Source organism: Cyprinus carpio, chromosome B10, assembly GCF_018340385.1.
Source record: "Cyprinus carpio isolate SPL01 chromosome B10, ASM1834038v1, whole genome shotgun sequence".
In the NCBI taxonomy this organism is placed as follows: domain Eukaryota; kingdom Metazoa; phylum Chordata; class Actinopteri; order Cypriniformes; family Cyprinidae; genus Cyprinus; species Cyprinus carpio.
This window is the reverse complement of record NC_056606.1, coordinates 2940010-2964599: the sequence shown is the minus strand read 5'-3', so window position 1 is coordinate 2964599 and position 24590 is coordinate 2940010. Positions and strand designations below refer to the sequence as shown.

The window sequence follows — 24590 nt, the reverse complement described above, 5'->3', positions numbered from 1 at the left end:
ATAATTACAATTTAAAATAGTTTATTTCTATGTGAATGTTATAAAATGTAATTTATTCCTGTGATGCAAAGCTGTATTTTCAACATCATTACTGCAGTCTTCAGTGTCACATGATCTTCAGAAATCATTCTGATATACTGTTTGCTGCTCAAGAAACATTTCTAATTATCAGCCTTGAAAACAGATGTGCTGTAATAGAAAGCTCAAATGAACCGTTTATTTGCAAACCAAATCTAACATTAAAACCACCAATAATAAAGAAAAATTAATACCACTATTAATAAAATAAATTCTAATCTTACATAATTAAAACTATTATTATTATTCTAATCTTACTGACTGCAAACGTTTGAAAGGTATTGTTTGTTTTTTAATTAACTTGATACTTCTTAAGAAATGTAATCTGAACGTTGAAGATCGTTGCTCTAGTGTGGACATTAATTTGTTCCCATGTTAAAATGGACTTAAACAGTTAATAACAAACCAACTTTTGCTCTCTCTAGAATTTAAGGCAGAACTAAAGCCTAAAACCTGAACATAAAAACTTCAGAGCAGTATCTGTGTGCTGCATGTGTGTGCTAACAGTGAGTGTGTCCGCAGACGGTCGGAGGAATGCTGGAGAATCCCACAGAAGCGGTCAGTGATATGGGCTACTTTGACTGCATTGACAGTGTGATGGAGAACTCAAAGGTGCGACACAGATCCGCTTCACTATGAAACACTGTGTGACTCAGTCGCAGTGTTGAGCTAAAGCTGTGTGTTTATGTTTATGTTGATGTCATGTGCAGGTTTTGGGTGAGGCCATGGCTGGCATTTCCCATAATGCCAAGAACAGTAACTTACCAGAATTTGGAGACTCAGTCAGTTCAGCATCCAAAGCGCTGTGTGGTCTCACTGAGGCAGCAACTCTCTGCTAAATTAGTCGACCTAAAGAGGCGGTGCGTGATTGGTGTGTGTGTGTGTGTGTGTGTGTGTGTGTGTGTGTGTGTGTGTGTGTGTGTGTGTCTGTGTGTGTGTGTGTGTGTGTGTGTGAAACTCTCTGCTAAATTAGTCGACCTAAAGAGGCGGTGCGTGATAAAATGCACCAGGGCTATGATGCATCAAACATCTGGAGTTACAGGAGCGCATTAAATGAACAAACACATTTGCCTTCCTGCTCTCTCCTTTGCTGCCTTCTGCACTTTCACACACACCGTCATGCTTTTAATATTTACAGGCACAAAAACGCACTCTCACACACTTGTGTGAAAAGAGTTCATAATGGGTTAGATGTGCAGTGAGTCATATTTAACTGCTTCCTGTGTGTCGTCCTAAAAACAGCTTCACAAAAACACTCAGAGCTGCCATTTGTTTCAGAAGTGCTTCGTTTCATTTTTGTGTGCTTGAGCTGTGTTTTTTCAACTTAGGCTGTACGATTTTGATAAAAATCATAACTGTTGATTGCTTGCTTAAAGCTGTGAACAGAATTTTTCATTTTTGTCAATAGAATTTTCGTCAAAATAATTATTTTTTGTGGGGTATACCATATTGTTTATGGAGGTTTTGTTGATGTGTACTGTTCCTTTTATTGTCCAGAAACATTTATTTCTATAGCACTTCATACAGTACAGATTGTGTCAAAGCAGCTTCACAGGAATCTCCATAGAGAGCATGTTTGAATTGTGTGTCTCTCATAGGGCGCGTATCTGGTGGGTGCCAAACACCAAAACAATAACGCCTGTCAGAACCTACTTGTGGGTGTGTCTGACCAGAACAGTCACGCTGGGCAGAAGGGGCTTGTGGACCCCTCACAGTTCGCACGAGCCAAGCAGTCGATCCAGATGGCCTGTCAGAACCTAGTTAAAAGCATGGAGAAATAATTATTGAAAGTATAATACATATTAGATATTAGCATGGAGAGTGCATTATTAGAAGTAGATTACTGAGAAGGTATCTTAATGGCAGATGAAATTTTTTACGCAACATTTATAAAATCATATTTGTGACACGAGGAGGACTAAAGGTGTGATCGCATTTACAGTTGTTTGATGATTTTGCCAGACTCTCCTGCTTTTAATGCAAGTAGACATCTTTTTATAAAGTAAGCTTACTTAAGGACTTTTTATCATATGTAAATGTAAAACATCTTGTATTACTTTAAATGTACTCTCTTTCTTTTTCTTTTTTTTTCTTTTGTAATTGTATCTCTTTGTAACTTGTAATTTGTAACTCGGTTTTTGCCGTGAAGATAGCGTCAGATGCTGACAAGGCATTCAGATCTGTATTATTAACTACTACAAGTGGTTTGATGGTTTTTTGCTGGCAAAGTCCATTTATTTCAGTCTGCACTTGAGTGAGTTTTGTGTCAGGGTTAACAATTTCCTTACGCAGATTTTGCTTGTGTTGAAGTTGTTCACATTGTAAACATGTTGATTCACTGTGTTGACCAATAGAAAGCTGCCCTGTTTGAAAGTGACTGTTGGTCCAATAGATAGTGGACCTTTTTTGCTTACAAAATTCAGCAAAAATAATAATGTGATAATGTGCAATCCTTAAAGCTTCTGTTAAATGGCCTGATCGACTTTCACAACTTATTATATTTCACATCTGGATATTTCCTTTGAACTCACAGCTCAAAATAGGAAGTGAATTCTTAAAGGAACGCTTTGACCTAGTTTTTAAGTCATCACAAATAACCTGACAAAATAACTCCCGTGTTTTATGCACCCAAGGTCCTCTCTGCTGCCACAATTGTTGCCAAACATACTTCGGCCTTGTGCAACGCCTGCCGACTCGCGTCCTCCAAAACATCCAACCCAGTTGCTAAGAGACAGTTCGTCCAGAGTGCCAAAGAGGTGGCGAACAGCACCGCCAACCTCGTCAAGTCCATCAAGGTGAGTTTTGAGACTCGCAGGGCAGTCTGTTTCTGATCAGCAGTGTTGGTATCACTATGGTGAATGTAACTCTGTGTTTGTGCTGTAACCTCAGGCTCTTGATGGGGCCTTTAACCAGGAGAACAGACAGAAGTGTAAGGAAGCCACTGGGCCGCTCATCGAGGCTGTGGATAACCTGACTGCCTTCGCTTCAAACCCAGAGTTTGCTAGTGTACCTGCACAGATCAGCCCAGAGGTACCACATTATATCACAGAATATACTAACATTCAATAGTTTGGGCCTGAAAAAACATTTCAGTCTTGCCAATCCCATATTTTTTTTATTAACTGTGGTGTATATCACAGTATAGTAATTTTTGCTGGAAATTCAAAATATTTTATATTTTACATATCCAAGTAGGTATGTTTACTTTAATAATCTTGTAATAAAAAAAAAAACTTTAACAAGTTTGAAAATTTTAAGATTACTCGTAACAAATCAACACAAAAACTCATTATGTTGTTTTGCAATTATGTTGCAAAAACAAAAGACCATGACAAACACAGTTTTCTGCCTTGTTATATTTTTTAAATTGTGGATGCATATTAGAGCATATTCATTTCTTTCAGACTTTAGAAGCCAAAAAAAAGCTCTTCCATTTTTTTCTGTCTATATACAAATTGAATAGATCAGTGCAGAATTGACAGGGTTGTGCAGGGCTCAGGAGTGGGAACCAGACTCCAGGCTGAAATAGAAGACCCTGTTTAGACCATGCTGGAAGTTACAAGTTCTGTTGTGTTTGATTGCAGGGTCTGGCAGCGATGGAGCCCATCGTAGCGGCCGCTAAGACCATGCTTGAGAGCTCTACAGGCATGATCCAGACGGCCCGCTCACTGGCCGTCAACCCCAAAGACCCGCCCAAATGGTCTGTGCTGGCCGGACACTCCAGAACAGTGTCCGACTCCATCAAGAAACTCATCACCAACATGAGGTATTCACAGAGTTCAATCCACTAAAGACAAGACTTCAGTTCAGGGTTGGTTTAGTTTAGATCAATAACATAATCAATTCTATACAGCCAACATCATTCATAAATTTCAATTCAACACCATTATCAATTTCAGTGTTGTTTCATTTCAGTTCAATACCAGCATCAATGCTGCGAGATGTGATGCTATCATAATTTCCACGTATCATATTCATATACTCTCATGTAAATGTTTTCAGGGAGAAGGCTCCAGGTCAGAGGGAGTGTGATGACGCCATTGAGGCTCTTAATAACTGCATCCGTGAGGTGGACAAGGCGTCTCTGGCAGCCATCAGCCAGCAGCTCACGCCTAGAGACGACATCTCCCATGAGGTGATGAACTACAGCAGTATCCTCAGAGCTGAGGGCGCAGCTTTCATCTTCGTCATTAATGTAATGCAGCGGTATTGTAATATTGTGTTGCAGGCCCTTCACGAGCAGATGGCGGCGTCTGTGCAAGAGATCAGTAACCTGATTGAACCGGTGGCCATCGCGGCCCACTCCGACGCCTCTCAGCTGGGTCACAAGGTCTGACTTGTTTCTAAATGTGTTTCGGCGGGTCTCAGGGTTTATTGGGAGCTAAATGTGTGCCGTCTTCTCACAGGTGTCTCAGATGGTCAGTTACTTTGAGCCGCTCATCATGGCTGCCATCGGTACAGCGTCTAAGATCCTGAACAGCCAGCAGCAGATGAGCGTGCTGGATCAAACCAAGACTCTGACTGAGTCTGCCCTACAGATGCTCTACACGGCCAAAGAGGCTGGAGGAAACCACAAGGTAAGACGCCAGCAGCTGGATTCTGGGAGTTTTAATTATACACTGCCATTCAAAAGCTTGGGATCAGGAAGATTTTTAATGTTTTTTTTTTTTTAAAGAAGTTTCTTGTGCTCATCAAGGCTGCATTTATTTATTCAAAAATACAGAAATATTACAATTTAAAATAACATTTATCTATTTTAATATACTTTTAAATACTATTAATTCCTGTGAAGCAAGGCTGAATGTTCAGCAGCACAGTTACTACACTCTTCAGTTTCATTCTAATACGCTGATTTATGCTCAATGTTGACAAATGTTGCGCTGTTTAATATTTTTTGGGAGCTTTGATATTTTTTTCAAGATACTTTGATAAATAAAAAGTTAAAAAGAACAGTGTTTTCAGAAATTTTGTGTCACAACATACACTACTATTCAAAAGTTTTGGGGGCTGTAAATTTTTTAATTTCCTTTTTTTTTAAATTAAGGATGTGTTAAATGGATAAAAAGTGATAGTAAAAAATATTTCTATTTTGAATAAATGCTGTATTCTTTTTAACTTTTTATTTGTCAAAAAAACAAAGATAAAAGTATCTCTGGTTCCAAAAAAATATCCATCAGCACAGCAGTTTCAACACTGATATAATTCAGCATATTAGAGTATAATTCAGCATATTAGAGTGATTTCTGAAGGATCATGTGACTCTGAAGACTAGATTAATGATGCAGAAAATTCAGTACATCATCACAGAAATAAATTATATTTTAAAGTGTATTAACATAGGAAACCAATATTAGAAATTGCAATAAGATTTCACAATATTACTGTTTTTTCTGTTTTTTTATTCAAATAAATGCAGCCTTGATGAGCATAAGAGACTGCATTAAAAATTGTACCTTTTGAACGGTAGTGTATCTGTTGTAGTGCTCAGTCTCACAGTACTCTGTGTGTGTGTGTGTGTCCTCAGGCGGCTCACACGCAGGAGGCTCTGGAGGAGTCGGTTCAGATGATGAAGGAGGCAGTGGATGATCTGGCTGCGACTCTGTCAGAGGCGGCCAGTGCTGCAGGAGCGGTGGGCGGCATGGTCAACTCCATCTCTCAAGCCATCAATAAGATGGAAGACGGGCCTGGAGTCGAACCTGAAGGATCGTTTGTGGATTATCAGACCACGATGGTGAAGACGGCCAAAGCCATCGCTGTCACCGTTCAGGAGATGGTAAGAACTGGAGCAGTCTGAGTGACTGTAGAATTAAGAATGGTGGGGATGGGGAAAGCCACTGTGGCTGGTGGGCAAAACATGCAACATGCACAAACATGCACTGAAAACAGAATTAAGGTTTAGTACGGAATTCAGAAATGCACTTGACTTGTTACGAAAGACATGAACTAAAAAGTGTGTAAATGATGTGTTATAGTTTACCTGACAAGCATCTCTGAATAATCATCTTAAGAACATCTGATAAACTATATTGTAATATATTATAAAAACTTGTTAACAAACTAACTATTTTTTAAGTGTTCAAATATGAATAAACAGGAAAATATTTCAATCAAACTTTAATGATATCCATGAAAGCCGGTTAATTAAAGCCAGTAATGCTCTTATGAATTATTAATTATGTTTGGCTCATGAATTTGCTGAAAGACACAGGTGGGTTGTAATCAGCTTGGCTCCTGATTGGACACTGCCAAAAACTAGCAGACAATTAATAGAGATGCCTTCATTCTGTTACACAGCAGCAGACTTATTCATGCTTTTTCTGTTGAGTAGTCCGTAGAAGAGAAGTTAATTACACCCCCTGTCAAAATAAACCTTTTTTCCTATAGTACATTACACAACACATATTGTCAAAAAACATCCACACAGATAAAAAAAGGAAAAGCAGCATCAATAGTAGAAACTATAATAGATTTTATATAATTTCTTCTATTGGCGTCAGTAGAAGAGAAGGACAAGCAGCCGATTGCATAATAAAACATCTGCACCAGTATTATATAAATTAATGAGTTAGTTTTTTTTTTTCACAGTCACACCTTCACTTATAAATGCTCGCCTTGAATATGTTTTTCCATTTATTTTTGTTTTCGATGTTATGGTTCTAAAGAGTTCCAGAAGGGAGAATTATGCAGTATTTATAGAGAAGTAAAGGCTGACTGTGTGTTTTTAAAATGCTGTGTTGCGGTTACCAAATCCAACAACAACCCAGATGAGCTGGGCGGTTTGGCCAATCAGCTGACCACAGAGTTCGGTGACCTGGCGTCCGAGGCCAGATGTGCAGCCATGACTGCTGAGAATGACGAGGTATTGTGACACATGCTTTCCTCTTCTGTAGATTTTATGGCCTCTCCACATAATGTTATAATAATTTATATGAATGTGACTCCATTTACTGTTTCTGCATGTTACTGAGAACTTATTCTGAATATTTGCATTCTGAGTAAAGAAAATTTAACCATAAAAAGTTTGGGTTCAGCAAGATTTTTTTTTTCCTTTAGATCCTGCAGAAATCATAATATGCTAATAATAAAATTTGATGCCTCATATTTTTGTATACAGTTTTTTTTTTTTTTTTTCATTTTTTTTTTTTTTTTTTATTTACTTTAATTTTTTTTTTTTAGATTTATTTGATGAAGTTCAAAAGAACAGCATTTATTTGAATCAGAAATATTTTGTAATGTGATATATTTACATTAAATTAATTCTTGCTGAATAAAAAAAAATCGGTAACATTTTAGTATAGGGACCAATTCTCACTATTAACTAGTTGCTTATTAGCATGCCTGTTATTAACATATTATCTGTTTATTAGTACTTATAAAGCACATATTCTACATCTCTAATCGTATCCAATACCTAAACTTAACAACTACCTTACTAACTATTAATAAGCAGCTAATTAGGAGTTTATTGAGGCTAAAGTCATTGTTAATGGTTTGTTAATAGCGAGAACTGAACCTTAAAATAAAGTGTGACCAAAATTTCGATGACAACATAATTTTGCACAGTATTGCATTTTCTTTTACTTTCCTCCCCCAATCAGCTGTCAAATACAGACCACTTTTGATCATCCAGTCAATTCTCAATAAATATAATCAAATCCCACCCTTACCTAATATAATATTCCACTTCAAAATGAAACACATCACATAACTTAAGTTAAGCTAATCCTTTTATTTCATTTATTAAATCCAAACCACAACTAGATCCGGATTTAAGGTGTTAGTTAACGGTTAAGTGTTTTGTTCTTCAGATCGGCTCTCACATCAGGAAGCAGGTGTCAGAGCTGGGCAACAGCTGCACTGGTCTGGTCAGTAAAGCAGGAGCGCTGCAGTGCAGTCCAAACGACTCCTACACCAAGAAAGAGCTCATCGACAGCGCTCGGAAAGTCTCCGAGAAGGTAAACACTAGTTCTTCTCTTACTGGACATATGGGTGTCATTTCAGTGTTGATGGGATTCCTAATATCTGTATTCTCTCTCAGGTGTCTCACGTGTTGGCGGCTCTTCAGGCGGGCAATCGTGGCACTCAGGCCTGCATTACTGCTGCCAGTGCTGTTTCTGGCATCATCGCTGATCTGGACACCACCATCATGTTTGCCACCGCAGGCACTCTCAACCGAGAGAACGCAGAGACCTTTGCAGACCACAGGTACTCCCTCCACCAAACTGCCCAGTAGACATTTGAGTGACCATGAAAAGAAAAGGTGTTTGAAGGGTCACGAAACACGACCGCTCTCACCAAACACCTTGCTCTACTGTTTAAGCTGCAGGGACACAGCTGTTTGCAGGTCAGGTCAGAAGCCAGGGATGTTTTGTTAATGAAACCATTAAAGAACCAGGATCATTCAGTTCCTAATGATTCCAGGCCCTATATGTGACATTTACACTGTGGCTCCAATCGGCTTCAGCAGATCTGATCACATTTTAGAAATCACAGAATTAAACTGTTTTAATGTCAAATTGAAGTAGACAGATAAAGTTTGAAGACAAACGTTTAAGTTTAGCTTGAAAAGCCTGGCCTGAAAGTGTGAAACTGTTTTAAAAGCTTGAGGTTTGAAGATTTTATTGTCAGATAGACTGAAAGAAATTCAGATGAATCAAATTTCAAACAGACCATATTTGACCACTTCAAACCCTGTTTGACCTCATTAGACTGACAAGAAACCATTTTAAACCAGTTCAGTCCCCACTTAACCTTTTCAGATCCAATTAAACCTCAAAAGACCACAAAGAAACAATCAGACCACTCTGACAAACAAACTTGTTTTTACTACATTGTCAATTTAAGTAAAAAAAAAAAGACTTCACTTATTACGTTATTATTAGAAGTAATCACAACATGATGTACTTAAAGCAAATTACAAACAATTATATAAACAAAAAATTTCCCCCCCTTTATTTTAACCTTATCCTTTAGAGTCAGTATTATTCTGTCTGTTAGTGTCAATATGTTTCATTGTGATATTAATAGTTTAGTGTATCCTGTGGTTTGTCAGAGAGCACATCCTGAAGACGGCCAAAGCTCTGGTGGAGGACACGAAGCTGCTGGTGTCTGGAGCAGGAGCGAGTCAAGAGAAACTGGCTCAGGCTGCGCAGTCGTCTGTTAACACCATCACCAAACTGGCTGATGTGGTCAAACTGGGAGCGGCCAGTCTGGGTGCTGAAGACCCTGAGACACAGGTACTGACACCCACTTCCTGTCCTGTCCGCTGTAACAGGAAACAGGAAAAACACAACACAAAACACACCTAAACTTAAACACAGAATTAAACACCACAAAACACTGCATTAATGTGTGTGTGTGTGTGTGTGTGTGTGTGTGTGTGTGTGTGTGTGTGTGTCCAGTGCTTGGCAACAATTCTTGGGTTTCTGCTGTTCCTATGGCAACACTTAATAATTCATGGCATATTCGCAAAGCTTGTTATAACTGTATTGTTCAAGGAAATTCTGCCATTGTTAATTACACTTCAATCTCCTTTCAAGTTCATGAACATCATATAAGCGTTATCTTCAAACCCACTGTATTTGTAAGAGGTGTGTTTTCACTTTCCACATGCAGCAGCTGTTTTTGAGTGGATTCTAGTGAGGTCTTTGTGTGCAGTCTTTCTAGTCACTTTTGAACTTCTTATTGCTAGTCAGGATAATATGCTGTTATGTAACTGATACTTTATAAACCAGCATTAATATTTACAAAACAGCTTTCAATTCTGTTATATAACTTTATATTTGCTGTGAGTACAGTTCTTGTACTAACGCATCTCACTCATGGCTACATGTTTTGTCTCATGCAGGTGTGAGATTATGCCCATGTCTGTGGTTCAGTGATGCATCTGTCGATGTAGGCAACACCTAATATAATGATTCTGATGCATAATCTCATCCAGAACTTAAAAAATCCTACAACCACCTGACAAAATCTCTGTTTTACCTTATCTCAGGTGGTTCTGATCAACGCGGTGAAGGACGTGGCTAAAGCTCTGGGTGACCTGATCAGCGCCACGAAGGCTGCAGCCGGCAAACCTCACGATGATCCCGCCATGTTACAGCTCAAGAGCTCTGCTAAGGTAAAGACACTCGGAGCAGGATCATCTCATTCATCCACCTGAGGCCTTTAATAACTGATCTCAATCAAAATGACAGTCCTGATTATTATGGGCTGCCAGAAAATATTAGGTGACCTGAAATCAGGAGTCAGTGTAGTTTACACTCAGACTGATGGTGTTATTGTTAACTAAAACTAAAGCTAAAACTGCACGAAAATTTTTTTAAAGAGTTTGTAGGTTATTATTATATTTTATATAAATCCTTAAATAATATCCCATAATACAACTAACATATTACTAACAATAATGCACAATAACCACATTACCAATCATTATTATCATAATTATTATAATTATTTTTATTTGTTTCTTTTTAATTCATTAGTCTGATTTGGCTCACCCAGGCAACTCTTTTTCTGTGCCAAGCTATAAAAATGTATAATACTGGCTAACCTTCAATATTATCAGCATTTCTGTATTGTTGCGTTCATATATTATTCTCCTTTGATTCTTCAATCATAAAGTCATAATGCGTAAGTGTGTCAAGAGTTCTGATGTGTGCTGTTTCTGTGGGATCAGGTGATGGTGACAAATGTGACGTCTCTACTGAAGACAGTGAAGGCGGTGGAGGACGAGGCCACTAAAGGCACACGAGCACTAGAGGCCACCATAGAGCACATCAAACAAGAGCTGGCTGTAAGAGACGCGCTCCCACTGAACTGTGCTGCAGCCATTTAAATCACTACAATACAGTGAAAAAGTGTATTATTAGACATAAAGTCCGCTGGGATAAAGAAGAGCAAGTGAAACATAATATGTTTTGCTGGTGTTCAGGTGTTCAGCAGTCCAGATCCTCCTCCAAAGACCGCCACTCCAGAGGAGTTCATCCGCATGACCAAAGGCATCACGCTGGCCACAGCGAAAGCAGTGGCTGCTGGGAACTCCTGCCGTCAAGAGGATGTGATCGCCACCGCTAACCTGAGCAGACGAGCCATTGCTGACATTCCACAGTAACAAATGCACGGTCACCTCAACTTCATAAGGGTCATATCATGAGGAATCTCATTTTTCATTAATAATTTAAAATGCATGCACTGCAGTTCAATTGGTAGTTACAAAACTATAAAAAAAAATAATACTCTAAACTGAAAAACATTTTTAAGAAAAAAAAAAATACTTATGAAAAATAAAAATAATATATTATAAAACCAAATGATTAAATTTAGTGAGTTTAATCTTATAATAAAAAAATATAATTATTTTCAAAGAGAAAACATCCATTTAGAAACCATATATAAAATAAAATAATTTCCATATCGTTTGAGTTTAGGAACTTTACTGTTTTTTAAAAACACAGAAAATAGTCATGTAGAATGAGTGCTCAGACTGTGACTTCTTTAAAAACACAGAAAATAGACATTTAGAATGAGTGTTCAGACTTTGACTTCTAGTGTGTGTGTGTTTGTGGAACTCATTTTTCTGCTGTTGTTCAGCAAGCGGCGTTCCACCCGGAGGTGAAGCGAGACGTTCAGTCTCGAGCGCTGCGCTTCGGCTCTGAGTGTGCCACGTAAAACTAGCACACAATAGAGTAAAAGCTGAGCGATGTTACTGACCCTGTCACACACACACAAACACACACAATCCCCTATACCACTCTATCAGACATAAAACTGTAAAGCTGAATTAAATTAACTCATCCATTGTTCCTGTGATTTTAGGGGCTCGCTGAAATGTCAAATATTTCACAAACTCACAGTATGTTTGTCACTCAGTGGGTCAGTGACTGAAATATTTGTCTAAAATGTATTGAAAGGTAGTTAAAATATGGTAAAACATTAGATGTAGTTAAATATTTCAACTGTGTGCTATCCATATAATAGATATAAATTACAGAACATTCGTTGATTAAATAATGCAGATCTGAGAAATTAATTTCATAGCTTACCTTCATGTGTTTTTTCTCTCTCATATCCATTTATGTGTGTGTGTGGGTTCGCTGTGATAGCCGGTGAGTTACAGGTGACTGATTGTGCATGTGAATGTGTGCTGAACTGCACAACCTCTTAACATGACTCAAAAATGACATTATATAATGTGTGCTGCAGTGCTTCTCAACTGGTGGGTTGCAGATATTTATTTATTTCCATTTTCATTTTTTTTCCCAGATTTTTTAAAAATTAATTAATTTATTTGTATTTTTTTGCACCATGAACTCTCGTGTCTTAAAAAAAGTTTAATATAATTCAGATTTGTCATGTATATCTAAAAATGCACCAGCCAACAAAGCTTGGTACAAAACTTAACCAAATTTTATAAAATTCAAATCATAAAAAAATAAAACATCCAAACAACCAACAAACCATGCCCACCAGCCAAAAAAAAAAAAAATCTGGTACAAAAGAAGCAGAAGCATTTAACATTTTGCTATTTGCCACATTTTAGAGTTCACTTTGATCACGTATAAGTATTTTCCTTTGTATGTATTAACCTTTCGATAGGAGGCCAAAGCAGAGTGTGTGTGTGTTTATGTATTAAAGATAGAGAGAGAACACCAAAAAATGTCTAATATACATTAAAATATGATAGATAAAAAGAAACAAAACTCACGTAGTTATATATTATATTTAGAAAGAGACAGGGCTCCCATAGTCACATTGTTAGACTACACCAACATCCTTCCAAGTGCGGCAAAAATGTTAGATTAAAAAAAATGTAATCCTTGAAATTGAGTTTTCTCTAACATGTGAATACAAATATACCTTCAAACCATGAAATCATAGCAAGGGGAAAATAAAAAAAAATGAATAAATTATACAAAAAAATGAATAAAAATAACCAAATAACAATAAATAAAAATATAAAAAATAAAAAAAAAAAACAAAACAACAAACAACACACATATTTAAACCCTAAAAAAACAACAGTAGAAAAACCATTAAAGAAGATAACAAACAACACAGTGTGTGTGTTGATTCTGTGTAGTGTAAGCCTGAAAATGTGTGTGGGAATTTTGTACGCACGTATGATTTTTAAAGGCTTGGGCAGTTTAATCTATAAACTTCCTTGAAATTTTAATATTTTTTTCTTAGTTTCTCCTCATACTTAAATATGTTTAAATGTAGGCTAGTCACCTGAGTCTGTCGGTTAAAGAGTCATGCACCCCAGTCTCAAAAAAATCTAGTCAAAACATGGGGGCTCTGAAGAGAGAGACAGACTGTCTTTTGTGCTTCTGTAGGGTTTGTCTGAAGAGAGAGACAGACTGTCTTTTGTGCTTCTGTAGGGTTTGTATAGACAGACAGCATATGTTTGTCTGTGGGTGTGTTCCTGGTATTGTCTGTGTCATTCCCAGCATTCCTGCTCATGGCCAAGTCTTTTCTTAGCCACCTGTCCTCAAACGAACAGCTCTGCTAATGCCACGCACCTGTTCCACTGTCACCAGCACCACCCTGGAGGACACGCTGAGGACACACACACACACACACACACACACACACAACTCAGAAAGCACTAGATTCATTTCTACTAGTGAACTGCATGAGTGTCTGACAGCAGTCAGCTGTCTGTGAGGAGTTGAATATGTCATCAGATTGATTTAACAATCTCTTATTTAGGATGTTTTAATGCTCTCATGTGTTTGAAGTCATGCGGTCTCTATCCACAGATCATTCAGAAACCAAGTCATGACCTTAAACAGCAGCTGGCACACTTCTCCAAACGTGTGGCCGGTTCAGTGACGGAGCTCATCCAGGCCGCGGAGGCCATGAAAGGTACGACATGTTTCTCAGTACACACACTCTACTCTCGCCATCCAGCGTTCAGTGCATTATCTTCTGGCTGCAGGGCTCTAGATCTAGGGCTCCTCTCGTACTTCTTGCCCTCTCCATCAGCTCAGGTCAAGTGTCCTCTTCCAGTTCTGCATCACGAGCAGGGAATCCAAGCAGGATTTATCAGGATAATCCCTGCAGCCCATCACTGAAAGTGATCTGAGAGCTCGGGGTGATAATACCCAAACAAAAATTATGATTTATTCTATAGACAAGGAGAATCTCAAGAGAGAGGGTGTGTGTGTGTGTGTGTGTGTGCGTGTGCGCGTGCGTGTGTGTGTGTGTGAGAGAGAGAGAGAGAGAGGAGTTAAAAAAAGATGATTCATACTGTAGGTGCCGATCTGGGTAAAAAAAGAAAAAGAAAAGTAATAATAATAATAAAATGAAGGTCTTTCTACCCATCTAGTGTTTATGAGTACACATATATATTTTATATAATGAGATACAGTGTCTGCTGTTGTCTTTGTCCTTCAATTTTATTGCACACAAAGGAAAATATGTTCCTTTATGAATTTATGATTTTTTTTTTCTTTTTTATTCAGCAAGGATGCATGAAATTGAGCAAAAGTGACTGTAAAACATGTAAAATGTTATAGAAGATTTCTGTTTCAAATAAATGCTTTCCTTTTCAACAAAGAATCCAAAAAATGTATCATAGTTTCCACATAAAATCAGTATATTAGAATGATTTCTGAAGGATCATGTGACACTGAAGACTGGAGTAATGATGCTGAAAATACAGCTTTGATCACAGGAATAAATTACATTTTAAAACATAGTATAATAAAAGCCAGCTATTTTAAATTGCAATACCATTTCACAAAATTACAGTTTTTGGTCATATAAAGGCATCCTTGTGAGCACAAGAGACTTCTTTCAGAAACACTTTAATAATCTTACTGACCCCAAACTTTTGAACTGTTGTGTATATTCTTTCTAATACTAATAATTCTGAAGAAGTTTTGTTGTTGTTGAATATTTTTCTTAAATGAGCAAAGATTGCATTTTGCATTCTGATACTACTATAATTAAACCAACAATAAAATAAATCACAAAAAGATAAAAAAATCAAAAAATAAAAATACAACCAAAGAAGTAAAATTATTCACACACCAATCAGAAGCTCAGGATTTATAAAAAGAACCACAGATGATCGAATATCCAGTGTTTAAATCAGAGGAGAAGAAAGGAGGAAGGTTAAGATATAGCACTAGTTTTTTATTACAGGTACACAGCACAATCCTCCACATGAGTTTGATTGGTTACGATGCTTTCTTTAGGTACAGAGTGGGTGGACCCTGAGGACCCGACCGTCATCGCTGAAAATGAGCTGCTGGGAGCCGCAGCTGCCATTGAAGCTGCCGCCAAGAAACTAGAGCAGCTCAAACCCCGAGCCAAACCCAAGGTGAGGAAATGTTTACCCATGTCCCTCAGGAGCGGCTTAACTGCTTGACATTTTACATTCAGCTTGGAAAATCCCACTCAGTGCTCATATATTCTGAAGCTAATGTTCCTGATTGTTATGTGACATTTGTGTAACTATTCCCGTTTGCATTGCCAAGTTTGGATTTGGATTTAAGGTAACACAAATCACATGAAATATGAAAGCAGCATGAATTGACATCATCATCATCATCATCATCATCATCATCTGTACTGGAATGAAGAGCCATTGTGATGATGTGTTCATATGCATGTGAAAACCTTTAAGATCAGTCCCAGTGTTCAGACTGATGGAAATGAATGTTTGCTCTGTTCTGTTCAACAGGAAGCTGATGAGAGTCTAAACTTCGAGGAACAGATTCTGGAAGCAGCCAAGTCCATCGCTGCAGCCACCAGCGCTCTGGTCAAAGCTGCATCTGCCGCTCAGAGAGAGCTGGTGGCTCAAGGGAAGGTATGAACGTGCCTCGATGAACATGCTGTTGAAGAAAACTTCATCCAGAATGCCCGGAAATGATGTACTTTGTTCAGCTTTGCTCAGTCGGTAATGCATTTCTCTCTCTCTGTCAGGTCGGGGCGATCCCAGCGAACGCGGTGGATGATGGACAGTGGTCACAGGGTCTCATTTCTGCTGTAGGTCACTGACACAAGTAGAGCTAGAAGGGTAGTTCACTCAAAGATAAAAAATTCTGTCATTATTTAGTCATATCATACTCTCATATCTTTATAAACAAAATTGAAGGTGTTTTGAGAGTAGATGATGACAGAATGTGAACTAGCACTTTCTTCTAAAATATATTTAGATGCAGAGGTTTCAGATATCTATACATACATGAAGTGGTTTTTGATGAGGTGGATGTTTAACATATTTTGTCCATGAATTCATTGACTCTAGGCCCGTATGGTGGCTGCAGCTACCAACAACCTGTGCGAAGCGGCTAACTCTGCCGTTCAGGGTCACGCCAGTGAGGAGAAACTCATTTCTTCAGCCAAACAGGTGGCAGCATCCACCGCTCAGCTGCTGGTGGCCTGTAAGGTCAAGGCTGACCAGGACTCCCAGACCATGAAGAGACTGCAGGTCAGCAAGTGTGTGTGTGTGTGTTTGTGTTCTTGTTTATGGTACCAAATGTCCCCGCAAGGATAGTAAAACCTGAAAATATTAAGTAGTAAATGATGCTTTTCTGAAAGTGTACCAGTGCAAACAGGTTTTCTGTGAGGGGTAGGTTTAGGGTTAGGGGACAGAAAATATTGTTTGGTCAGTATAAAAACAATAGAAGTCTATGGAACGTCCTCACAATTCACAGAAACCTCACGTGTGTATGTGTGAGTGTGAGACTAGCATGAAGTAGTTTTTCAGTGGCATGTTTTAAAAGACCCTTGTATTAGGTTATTAAAAATGTGTATAATAGTAATAATGGAAGTCAGGTTGATCCTAATTGGATTCAATACAATTCACAAAAAAAAAACTAGGCCATGAAAAAAAAGAATCCAATAATAATAGTAATTTTCAACAATGTACTGACTCTTCTCACATAAAAAAATAGAAAAACATGAAAACATATTTTAAAACTGTATTTGGTTATCACAGTAACTGTGAAAAACATAAACAGTATTGTCTTTTTTTTCTTTCTGTTTTTTGTTTTCAACAATGTAGCACAGCACTATTAAAAATCTCTCTCTCTCACACACACACACACACTCACTCTCTCTCACACACACACACACACACACACACCATATATATATGTGTGTGTGTGTGTGTGTGTGTATATATACCTTTATTGTAGTGCAGTTTTTTTTTAAGATAAAAATGTCTGCCAAATGCGTAAATGTTTGATCCCCCAACATCGTAATAGTAATAAAAATTTTGTAATTTTCTATATAAAAAAGCCACTAAATTATAATATGTATATTGAATATTGTAGGTTACCCAGTATTTCAGACAGCTCCAAATGGGCCAAACTGACCCGCATCCTAACCTGAGTGTTTTTAAAAACCCATCTTTTCCTCCTGCTGTGGTCTGACACAAATAAACAATGATGAGTTAGTTATTGTGTGTCCGCCTCTCAACAAAGCCTTTAAATATTGAGTGACACAGTGACACCCACTGCACCCCTCCTGCCTCCAGTCAGACAGCTGTCGCCATCCACAAATTTAAAAAAAAACAAACCCTTACATTCAAAACATACACCACATGAGATCACCAATATATCTTACACTCAATACACCAAAATTAAAAAAAACACACCATATTGAATTTGAACACATATGAAACCTATAAAAAGCTGGTTCTGAGTAAATCAGTAACATGATTAGTTAGCTGATGCTGCATACAGTGACATTCAGACATACAGTTTATGTATATCTATGGTATCTGATGCCATTTTCCATTTTGCAGTCTCCTGTGCTCTGTCCTAGACTGAGGAATCTGTGGTAAAGCTCCATGTTTAGTTTAGCTGTGTTTTAGCCTTGCAGCAGTGAGATGAATGTAATGCTGGAGCAGGAATAGATGCAGTTCCATCATCTTGTCTTACACACTCCAGCTGTCTGATGTGTAATGTGCACTGATGAGTGCTTGTGATAACAGCAGTGCTGATGAGGCGCTGTGGAGAGCTGCTGGGAGGCTTCTGCATTTTATATAAATGGTCCTCCGTCTCAGGAATGCAATACATGAATTAGATTTATTATATCGATTTACTGTTCTAAAAAAAACAATGTACGTTTCTGTTTATTAATCTTTGGAACATTAATAACAAAGTTCTGACAAGCAAGATATTGAACACATTTGGATAATTTGTCACATTCTGTTAGAAACATTAATTTACTGTTGAACACACTGAGTGCAAATCAATAATTATAATATATATATATATAACTAACCAATAAAATATATATATATATATGAGTGCAAATCAATAATTATAGATTATAACTAGTTATGAATGGATCGAGAAATTTCTCAAATATAGAATGCTGTCATTAACCAATAAAGATTGTGTCATAGTTATTTTAAAATCATTAGTATGTACCCAACCATTCCTTTGCTGCCGCCTACATTACTTTGACCAGTCATAACTTGCTGCTGACTTCAAACCAATCACATTTTGTTTTACAGTCAGAGTAACAGATGACAGTATTTTGACTGATCTTTTGATATATGAGTTAGTGGCGCTCTCAGAAGATCAAACTGATGTTGCTCATCCACTACAGTTTTATTCACAGAACTGCACCCGCTCTGTTTCTATCTGCCTTTCTCTGTAAAATAAATTCATAGTTGGTCAGTTTTTCCAGATACAGCACGTCTGTTTTTACCTGTGATATACTTCCCCTTCTGTGTCATCCCATTTCTGCTGTTATCAGCCTGTCCATGAGAAAAGTTTTCTTATCTACACAAAATAACGTCGCACCAGCAGTATTTGGTTATAAGATGTGAACCGAATTGTTTCAGTTGAGCTGTGCACAGTAATGTAAAATATCTTCTGTGGCAGCAGTGCAGAATCTCTTGGCTAAGCTAGTTTGTGTATAAACTGCAGGCCAGTCCTTCCTCTTACAGAAATACATCAGACTCTTGACAGCTGAACACACTCAACCCTAAGTCACACCTTCAGCCGTGTACAATGCCTCAAAAGGCATAAAAAAGAAAACGAATATTCCTGGAACGTTTGCCAAAGGATCGCCGGAGATGTGTTTGGTTCAGGCTGCTCTCTCCACAGCTGCATTTCCTTATAAAGCCATCACTAGAATCCAAACACATGCAAGAACCTTCCTACAAACATCTTGACTTCAAACCTCTGCTTGTTCAAATTTACTTCACTGGGTTCACACATAACTGTCATGATTCATCTTTTGATAATGTGAAAGGTCCGATATTTCCACAGGTTTGTGTTGCCTTGTAGTTGTAGTCGTACGTCTAGCTGCTAATTAGCATTTGTTTTTGTAGAGTACTTGTAGCCACAAATTATAGTTGTACCTGTAGATGTAATTCTAGCCACAAATTAAGGTGGGTGTGCTTGTAGTTGTACTTCTACAGTAGCTACAAATTAAAGTTGTTGTGTTGCAAGTATTTGTATTTATAGTGTACTTGTAGCCACACTTTAAAGTAGTTGTTGCCACAAGTTGAAGTTGTATTTGAAATACAACTTCAAGTCATGGCCACAAATTAAAGTCATTGTGTTTGTAGTGTACTTGTAGCCACAAATTAAAGTAGTCAACAACACAAATTAAAGTCGTTGTATTTGAAATGTACTTGTAGCCACAAATTAAAGTAGTAATGGCCACAAATTAAAGTCATTGTATTTGTAGTGTAATGGTAGCCACAAAATTAAAGTAGTTGTATTTGTAATGTACTTGTAGCCACAAAGTCGTTGAATTTGAAGTGTACTTGTAGCAACAAAATTAAAGTTGTATTCATAATGTATTTTTAGCCGCATTTTAAAGTAGTTGTAGCCACAAATTAAAGTCATTTTATTTGTAGTTTACTTGCAGACAAAAAAAAATAGTTGTATTTGTAATGTACTTGTAGCCACAAATTAAAGTAGTTGTATTTGTAGTGTATTTGTAACCATAAATTAAAGTAATTGCGCCTGTAGTACTTCAAGCCACAAATCAAAATTTCCACAGGGCTGCCATGTAAGAATACAGTGCACATGTAAATGTGCCATGATGAACACCAAGACAAGAGCAATAATCGAATGCTTTAATACTAGGAATCAGCCGTGACCTTGGCATTACTGCAGTATCCCATATTTGATCAGTGACAGTCATCTTTAGATATTTCAAAGTGAGTTTGATGAGATTCAGTGTCTCAGCCTTCCTAAAGCAGAGATTTTGTACTTGTGAGCAGAATGTGTGTTTCATTGGATTTTGTTGAATGCTATGTAAAATACTCTGACATGTCTTTTTTTCTTTAGGCCGCAGGTAATGCTGTCAAGAGGGCATCAGATAACCTGGTGAAGGCAGCACAGAAGGCTGCATTTGAGGCTCAAGATGATCAGGCTGTGATGGTGAAGAGCAAGATGGTGGGCGGTATCGCTCAGGTAAAGAGAATATCAGTTACAAGTCAAACACTAGCACATGTAGATGCATATTAACTGTGTGTTTGGTAAGAGAATTTCTAGCATAACAATAGACTTTTTTTCATATAGTGAATTGAAGCACGCAGTTCATTACCGTGTCACTTTCATGTTTCCTGTCAAAGTTCATGGACACATGCAATGTCATTTAAATGTTATTAATATTCATTTGTTAATTACTATAAACAACCAATTATTTGTAACACATTTATTCAATTCGAGATTGTAACTTCACTGTTTTGTGGGTAAATATAGAAATATATTTTTATGGGTTTATCAAACATCATTTGCATTCTTTGTATGGAATTAATTATTTAACAAATTAAATATCACTTATATGTACTTTATGTGGAAAACCATCGTTAATAGAAATGGAAACGGGAAAGCTAGCAAAAGACTTGTTTGCATGTCTGAGGCAAAAATAGCTGTACATAATGGGCGGCAAAGGTTTTATTGTTAAATTATTGCATTTCCTGTGCATTTTGATGCAGTTCGTTGCACCTGTCTTTCGTCTTTATAAACTTTAGAGGTTTTACATCTAGATCTTGCATGCATTGTGGAATTTCATGTGTGTGTGTGCCCTCAGATCATTGCTGCTCAGGAGGAGATGCTCAGGAAGGAGAGAGAGCTGGAGGAGGCCAGGAAGAAGCTAGCCATGATCAGACAGCAACAGTACAAGTTCCTGCCGTCAGAGCTCAGAGAGGATGGACAGCATCAGTGAGCCGCATCAGAGACTAATCAATGAGAAAAGTAATTAATGATATGCAATGAGTAAAAAGTGAACTTTTAAAAATGATTTCTATATTAAAATCACTTTTTTTGATAACTGCCACTCCATCTTTTTTTTTTTTGCCATGCCAGCTTTACTGTTTTGTTGTATTTGGGTAATATGCCGCATACACAAATCCTTTTTCATTTCTTCTAATAGATCTAATAGATTTTTTTGTTCATTACTAGATGGATTAGATGAGCAGTGTGTGTTTGAAAGCTCATGATCATGGCAGGGGCCAAACAGTGTTTGTAAGCTTTTCAAGACAACTTTTGGACTTTTTATTTTTTATCTTTTTTTTTTTTTTTGGCAGTTTGGACCAGTGGTGCAATGATTAACTTTGCGTTGAAACAATTCATAGAGAAAACATATCATTTTCTAAATAAAAGAATAATAAAGCTTTGAAACGTTACAAATAGTACTTCCTGTTAATGTTTTTGCAGTGTCAATGTTTGCTTTTGTGACAACTTGGTCTACTGGTATTTCTATCAAAATTATATCTTTTATAAAGCATAAAAGCCATATTTCCAGTTTTGCTATTATAATGTGTTTTTTTTTTTTTTTTTTTATCTTTTCTTGCTGTTGTACAACAATTTACTGTTGTGATTTACTGATGTGATGCCCACACAGATGTAGACGATAATGTTAGATTAAAAAAGATTTGTAACATGAATTGGTTGATTACAATGGTTGTTTATCAAATAATAATCAGAGTTATTATAAAGAACTGTTTTTAAGAAATTATAAAGACTGTTATTAATAGATCAAATACATAAACAGTTTAAGTTTTCACCATTACTGCCTTTCCTATTGCATTCAGTATATTCTGAAACTTGCCTGCCTTTATATTTTATAATTGTGTATTTATCTGTTAACAGTTTCTCACTTAAAATAAGCAAACGCACTTAGCAAATGTGTTGAACTAAAACTCATAAAATCATTGTTTTGCAAATATTTCCTATTGTATTCGTGTGTGTGTTGTGTTTTTAACACTAATAATTTTTTATACAAAGACGCTGGTGTTGGAGGGCTTAGCGTTTACTTACATAGGCCGGTAACACTAATAATTTATTTATGAACATTTTGTCATACTTAAAATTTCCGTACTTCATATGCTTATAGCTACAGAGATTATTATTTAATCTAGATTTACACTGAGTGTATCGGAGTTCAAAACATGTCCTCCTGTGATGCTATTCTAAAATTGAAATGATATTATCAGAATTTCTATATGAACTGCTGCATTTGAACCACATGAAGCTTGTTTCTGGAGACGGTGGGACATCCAGTCTGCACTGTACATTACAAAAATCCAGTCTTCCGGTGATAACCCATGAATTAGCTTTCTCTATAAGGGACATAGAAGCAGTAACAGAAATATTCCAGTAGAAGAATGATTTCTACAAAATCAGAAAAGTGGTTTTAAAAAACAATTTGCTGCCAAGTGTGACACTGTAGAGAAGGTAACAGCAATCATCTTATAGATTACATGCTTACAGCTTATGTTTTTTAAAAAAAAATTGCGTCAATTATTCCTCTTTGTTTTGTTTTTTGTTTTTTTGCCACAAATTAAAAAAAAAAAAAGCTTATTTTTATCTTGATACTGCATGTAATATCCTCTCTCACTTTCAAATTAAGTAGCTATAGTTCATGATTTAAACTTAGAAACTGTGCCTTAGATGTCATTCCATCTCATCTTCTTTTAAAAGTTCTAGATGTTGTTGGCCCAATGATAGTATGTATTATAATGAAAAATATTAGTCTAGCCAATGGTATAGTTCCATCCTGCCTAAAGCACGCACCCTCTTTTCAAAAAACCTATACTTGATTAAATAATTATTGTCAGATTTTTATAAATTTTATAAAAAAAATATTTTCTCACAACATCATATCTCTCTTTTCCTCTTCCTATTCTTATTCATTTTTATTTTTTTTTTTGATAAATTCCAGTCTGGTTTTAGGTCAAAATACAGAAACTGCCCTTTTAAAAATAAAGAATGACTTGATGCTTGCTGCTGATTCAGGAAAGGGTGCCAGTTTGAATCTCCTTGACCTTACAACAGCATTTGATTTGATACAATTGATCACTATATTATTTTAACTGGATTAAGACGATGGGCATGCATTAAATGAAATTAAATTAAACCATTCCAATCTAAATTAAACATATCACACCAAAAAACAAAAAAAAACATTATAATGAAATGTGTTTATGCGGTTTAAGTTTAAAAAAAAAAACATTATTTTCCACATACTGTAAATTATTGTTTCTCCTCTATGCCCGGCCTTTCTGAAAAATGTAGTTTTTCATAAAGCTTATCGGTCTGAAAAGCGAGGTGTGCTCTGATTGGCCAGCTATCCAGTGCGTTGTGATTGGCCAAATATGTGTGACGGAAATGTTACGCCCCTTAACATACTGTGATGCGTGTCCTGGTCAGAACACTGGCGTGACAAGACAATAACAATAACACCCATTACAAAGAGGCATTTGTAGCATCCAGTGGAGACACATTTACGGATTATAATAACTTATACTGTCTTTTTACGCGTTGCTTTGCATCGTGCCACGTAAACATAAAACCATGTCTGCATTTGTGATTGGAGAAACCACACAACAAGCTCAAGTCTACACTACTCAAAACTCACGTTTGAATCATCAGTGGCAAATCCTTTACATATGAAAACATACTTACAGTCTGTGAGACAGAAGCGCCGGGATAGTAGTCTTCTCTCCCAGGATCAGGAAACAGTACTCCATAAAAAGCACAACACACAAATATATAATATTTGAAACAAATAATATTAAATGAAGCTCAATCGAACCTTAACCACTGATTTCTAGTTGTGTCCTCTTTTGGAAGGCCAAACAAAGTACTTTCGCCTTCACAATGAAACACACAGCGTCTCCACAACATGGCGCTGGCGGCAACAATACTACAGCAAGAATCAAAGGTTACTCCTTTCTTTGCGTGAATATTTGGGCGGTGTTATGCAAATCTTCCCACATCGTGATGTAGACATGTAAATTGTGTGTTTAAACGAGGCGTTTTAGGAGGACGTGGACAAGTTTTTTTTGCATCATATGACCCCTTTAAAGGACAGAAGTTCTGTAATTCAATTGGGAAAAAATATCCACAAACATCCAGTAAAACTCCAAAGAGAAAGGAAAACTTTGAAATTCAATCATAAAACAACTTCAAAGACACAACATCTTGTTTTTGTGGGGTTCCCCAGGGATAAAATTTGATGCAAATGGAAATAATTTCTCTGATTCTGCAGTTTGTTTTTGTGGGGTTCCCCAGGGATCA

The 24590-nt window shown here is 36.9% G+C and overlaps 1 protein-coding gene across 1 annotated transcript in view; it reads left to right on the top strand.

The window, feature by feature from the left end:
• The window catches only part of tln1 (talin 1), an 84987-nt gene extending 63677 nt beyond the window's left edge, over nt 1–21310 (top strand). Inside the window, exons 33-60 of the mRNA XM_042731971.1 lie at nt 601–690; nt 789–909; nt 1675–1692; nt 1738–1843; nt 2690–2873; nt 2968–3108; nt 3663–3844; nt 4081–4213; nt 4307–4408; nt 4485–4655; nt 5603–5850; nt 6817–6937; nt 7887–8033; nt 8117–8283; nt 9131–9314; nt 10073–10198; nt 10757–10873; nt 11012–11187; nt 11508–11517; nt 11629–11744; nt 12283–12295; nt 13839–13944; nt 15282–15406; nt 15770–15895; nt 16012–16074; nt 16337–16519; nt 20352–20477; nt 21100–21310. Coding sequence (XP_042587905.1) covers nt 601–690; nt 789–909; nt 1675–1692; nt 1738–1843; nt 2690–2873; nt 2968–3108; nt 3663–3844; nt 4081–4213; nt 4307–4408; nt 4485–4655; nt 5603–5850; nt 6817–6937; nt 7887–8033; nt 8117–8283; nt 9131–9314; nt 10073–10198; nt 10757–10873; nt 11012–11187; nt 11508–11517; nt 11629–11744; nt 12283–12295; nt 13839–13944; nt 15282–15406; nt 15770–15895; nt 16012–16074; nt 16337–16519; nt 20352–20477; nt 21100–21234 — 3537 coding nt within the window. The 3' untranslated portion in view covers nt 21235–21310. The remainder of the gene's footprint in view (nt 1–600; nt 691–788; nt 910–1674; nt 1693–1737; nt 1844–2689; nt 2874–2967; nt 3109–3662; nt 3845–4080; nt 4214–4306; nt 4409–4484; nt 4656–5602; nt 5851–6816; nt 6938–7886; nt 8034–8116; nt 8284–9130; nt 9315–10072; nt 10199–10756; nt 10874–11011; nt 11188–11507; nt 11518–11628; nt 11745–12282; nt 12296–13838; nt 13945–15281; nt 15407–15769; nt 15896–16011; nt 16075–16336; nt 16520–20351; nt 20478–21099) is intronic.
• Nucleotides 21311–24590: the final 3280 nt, after the last annotated feature.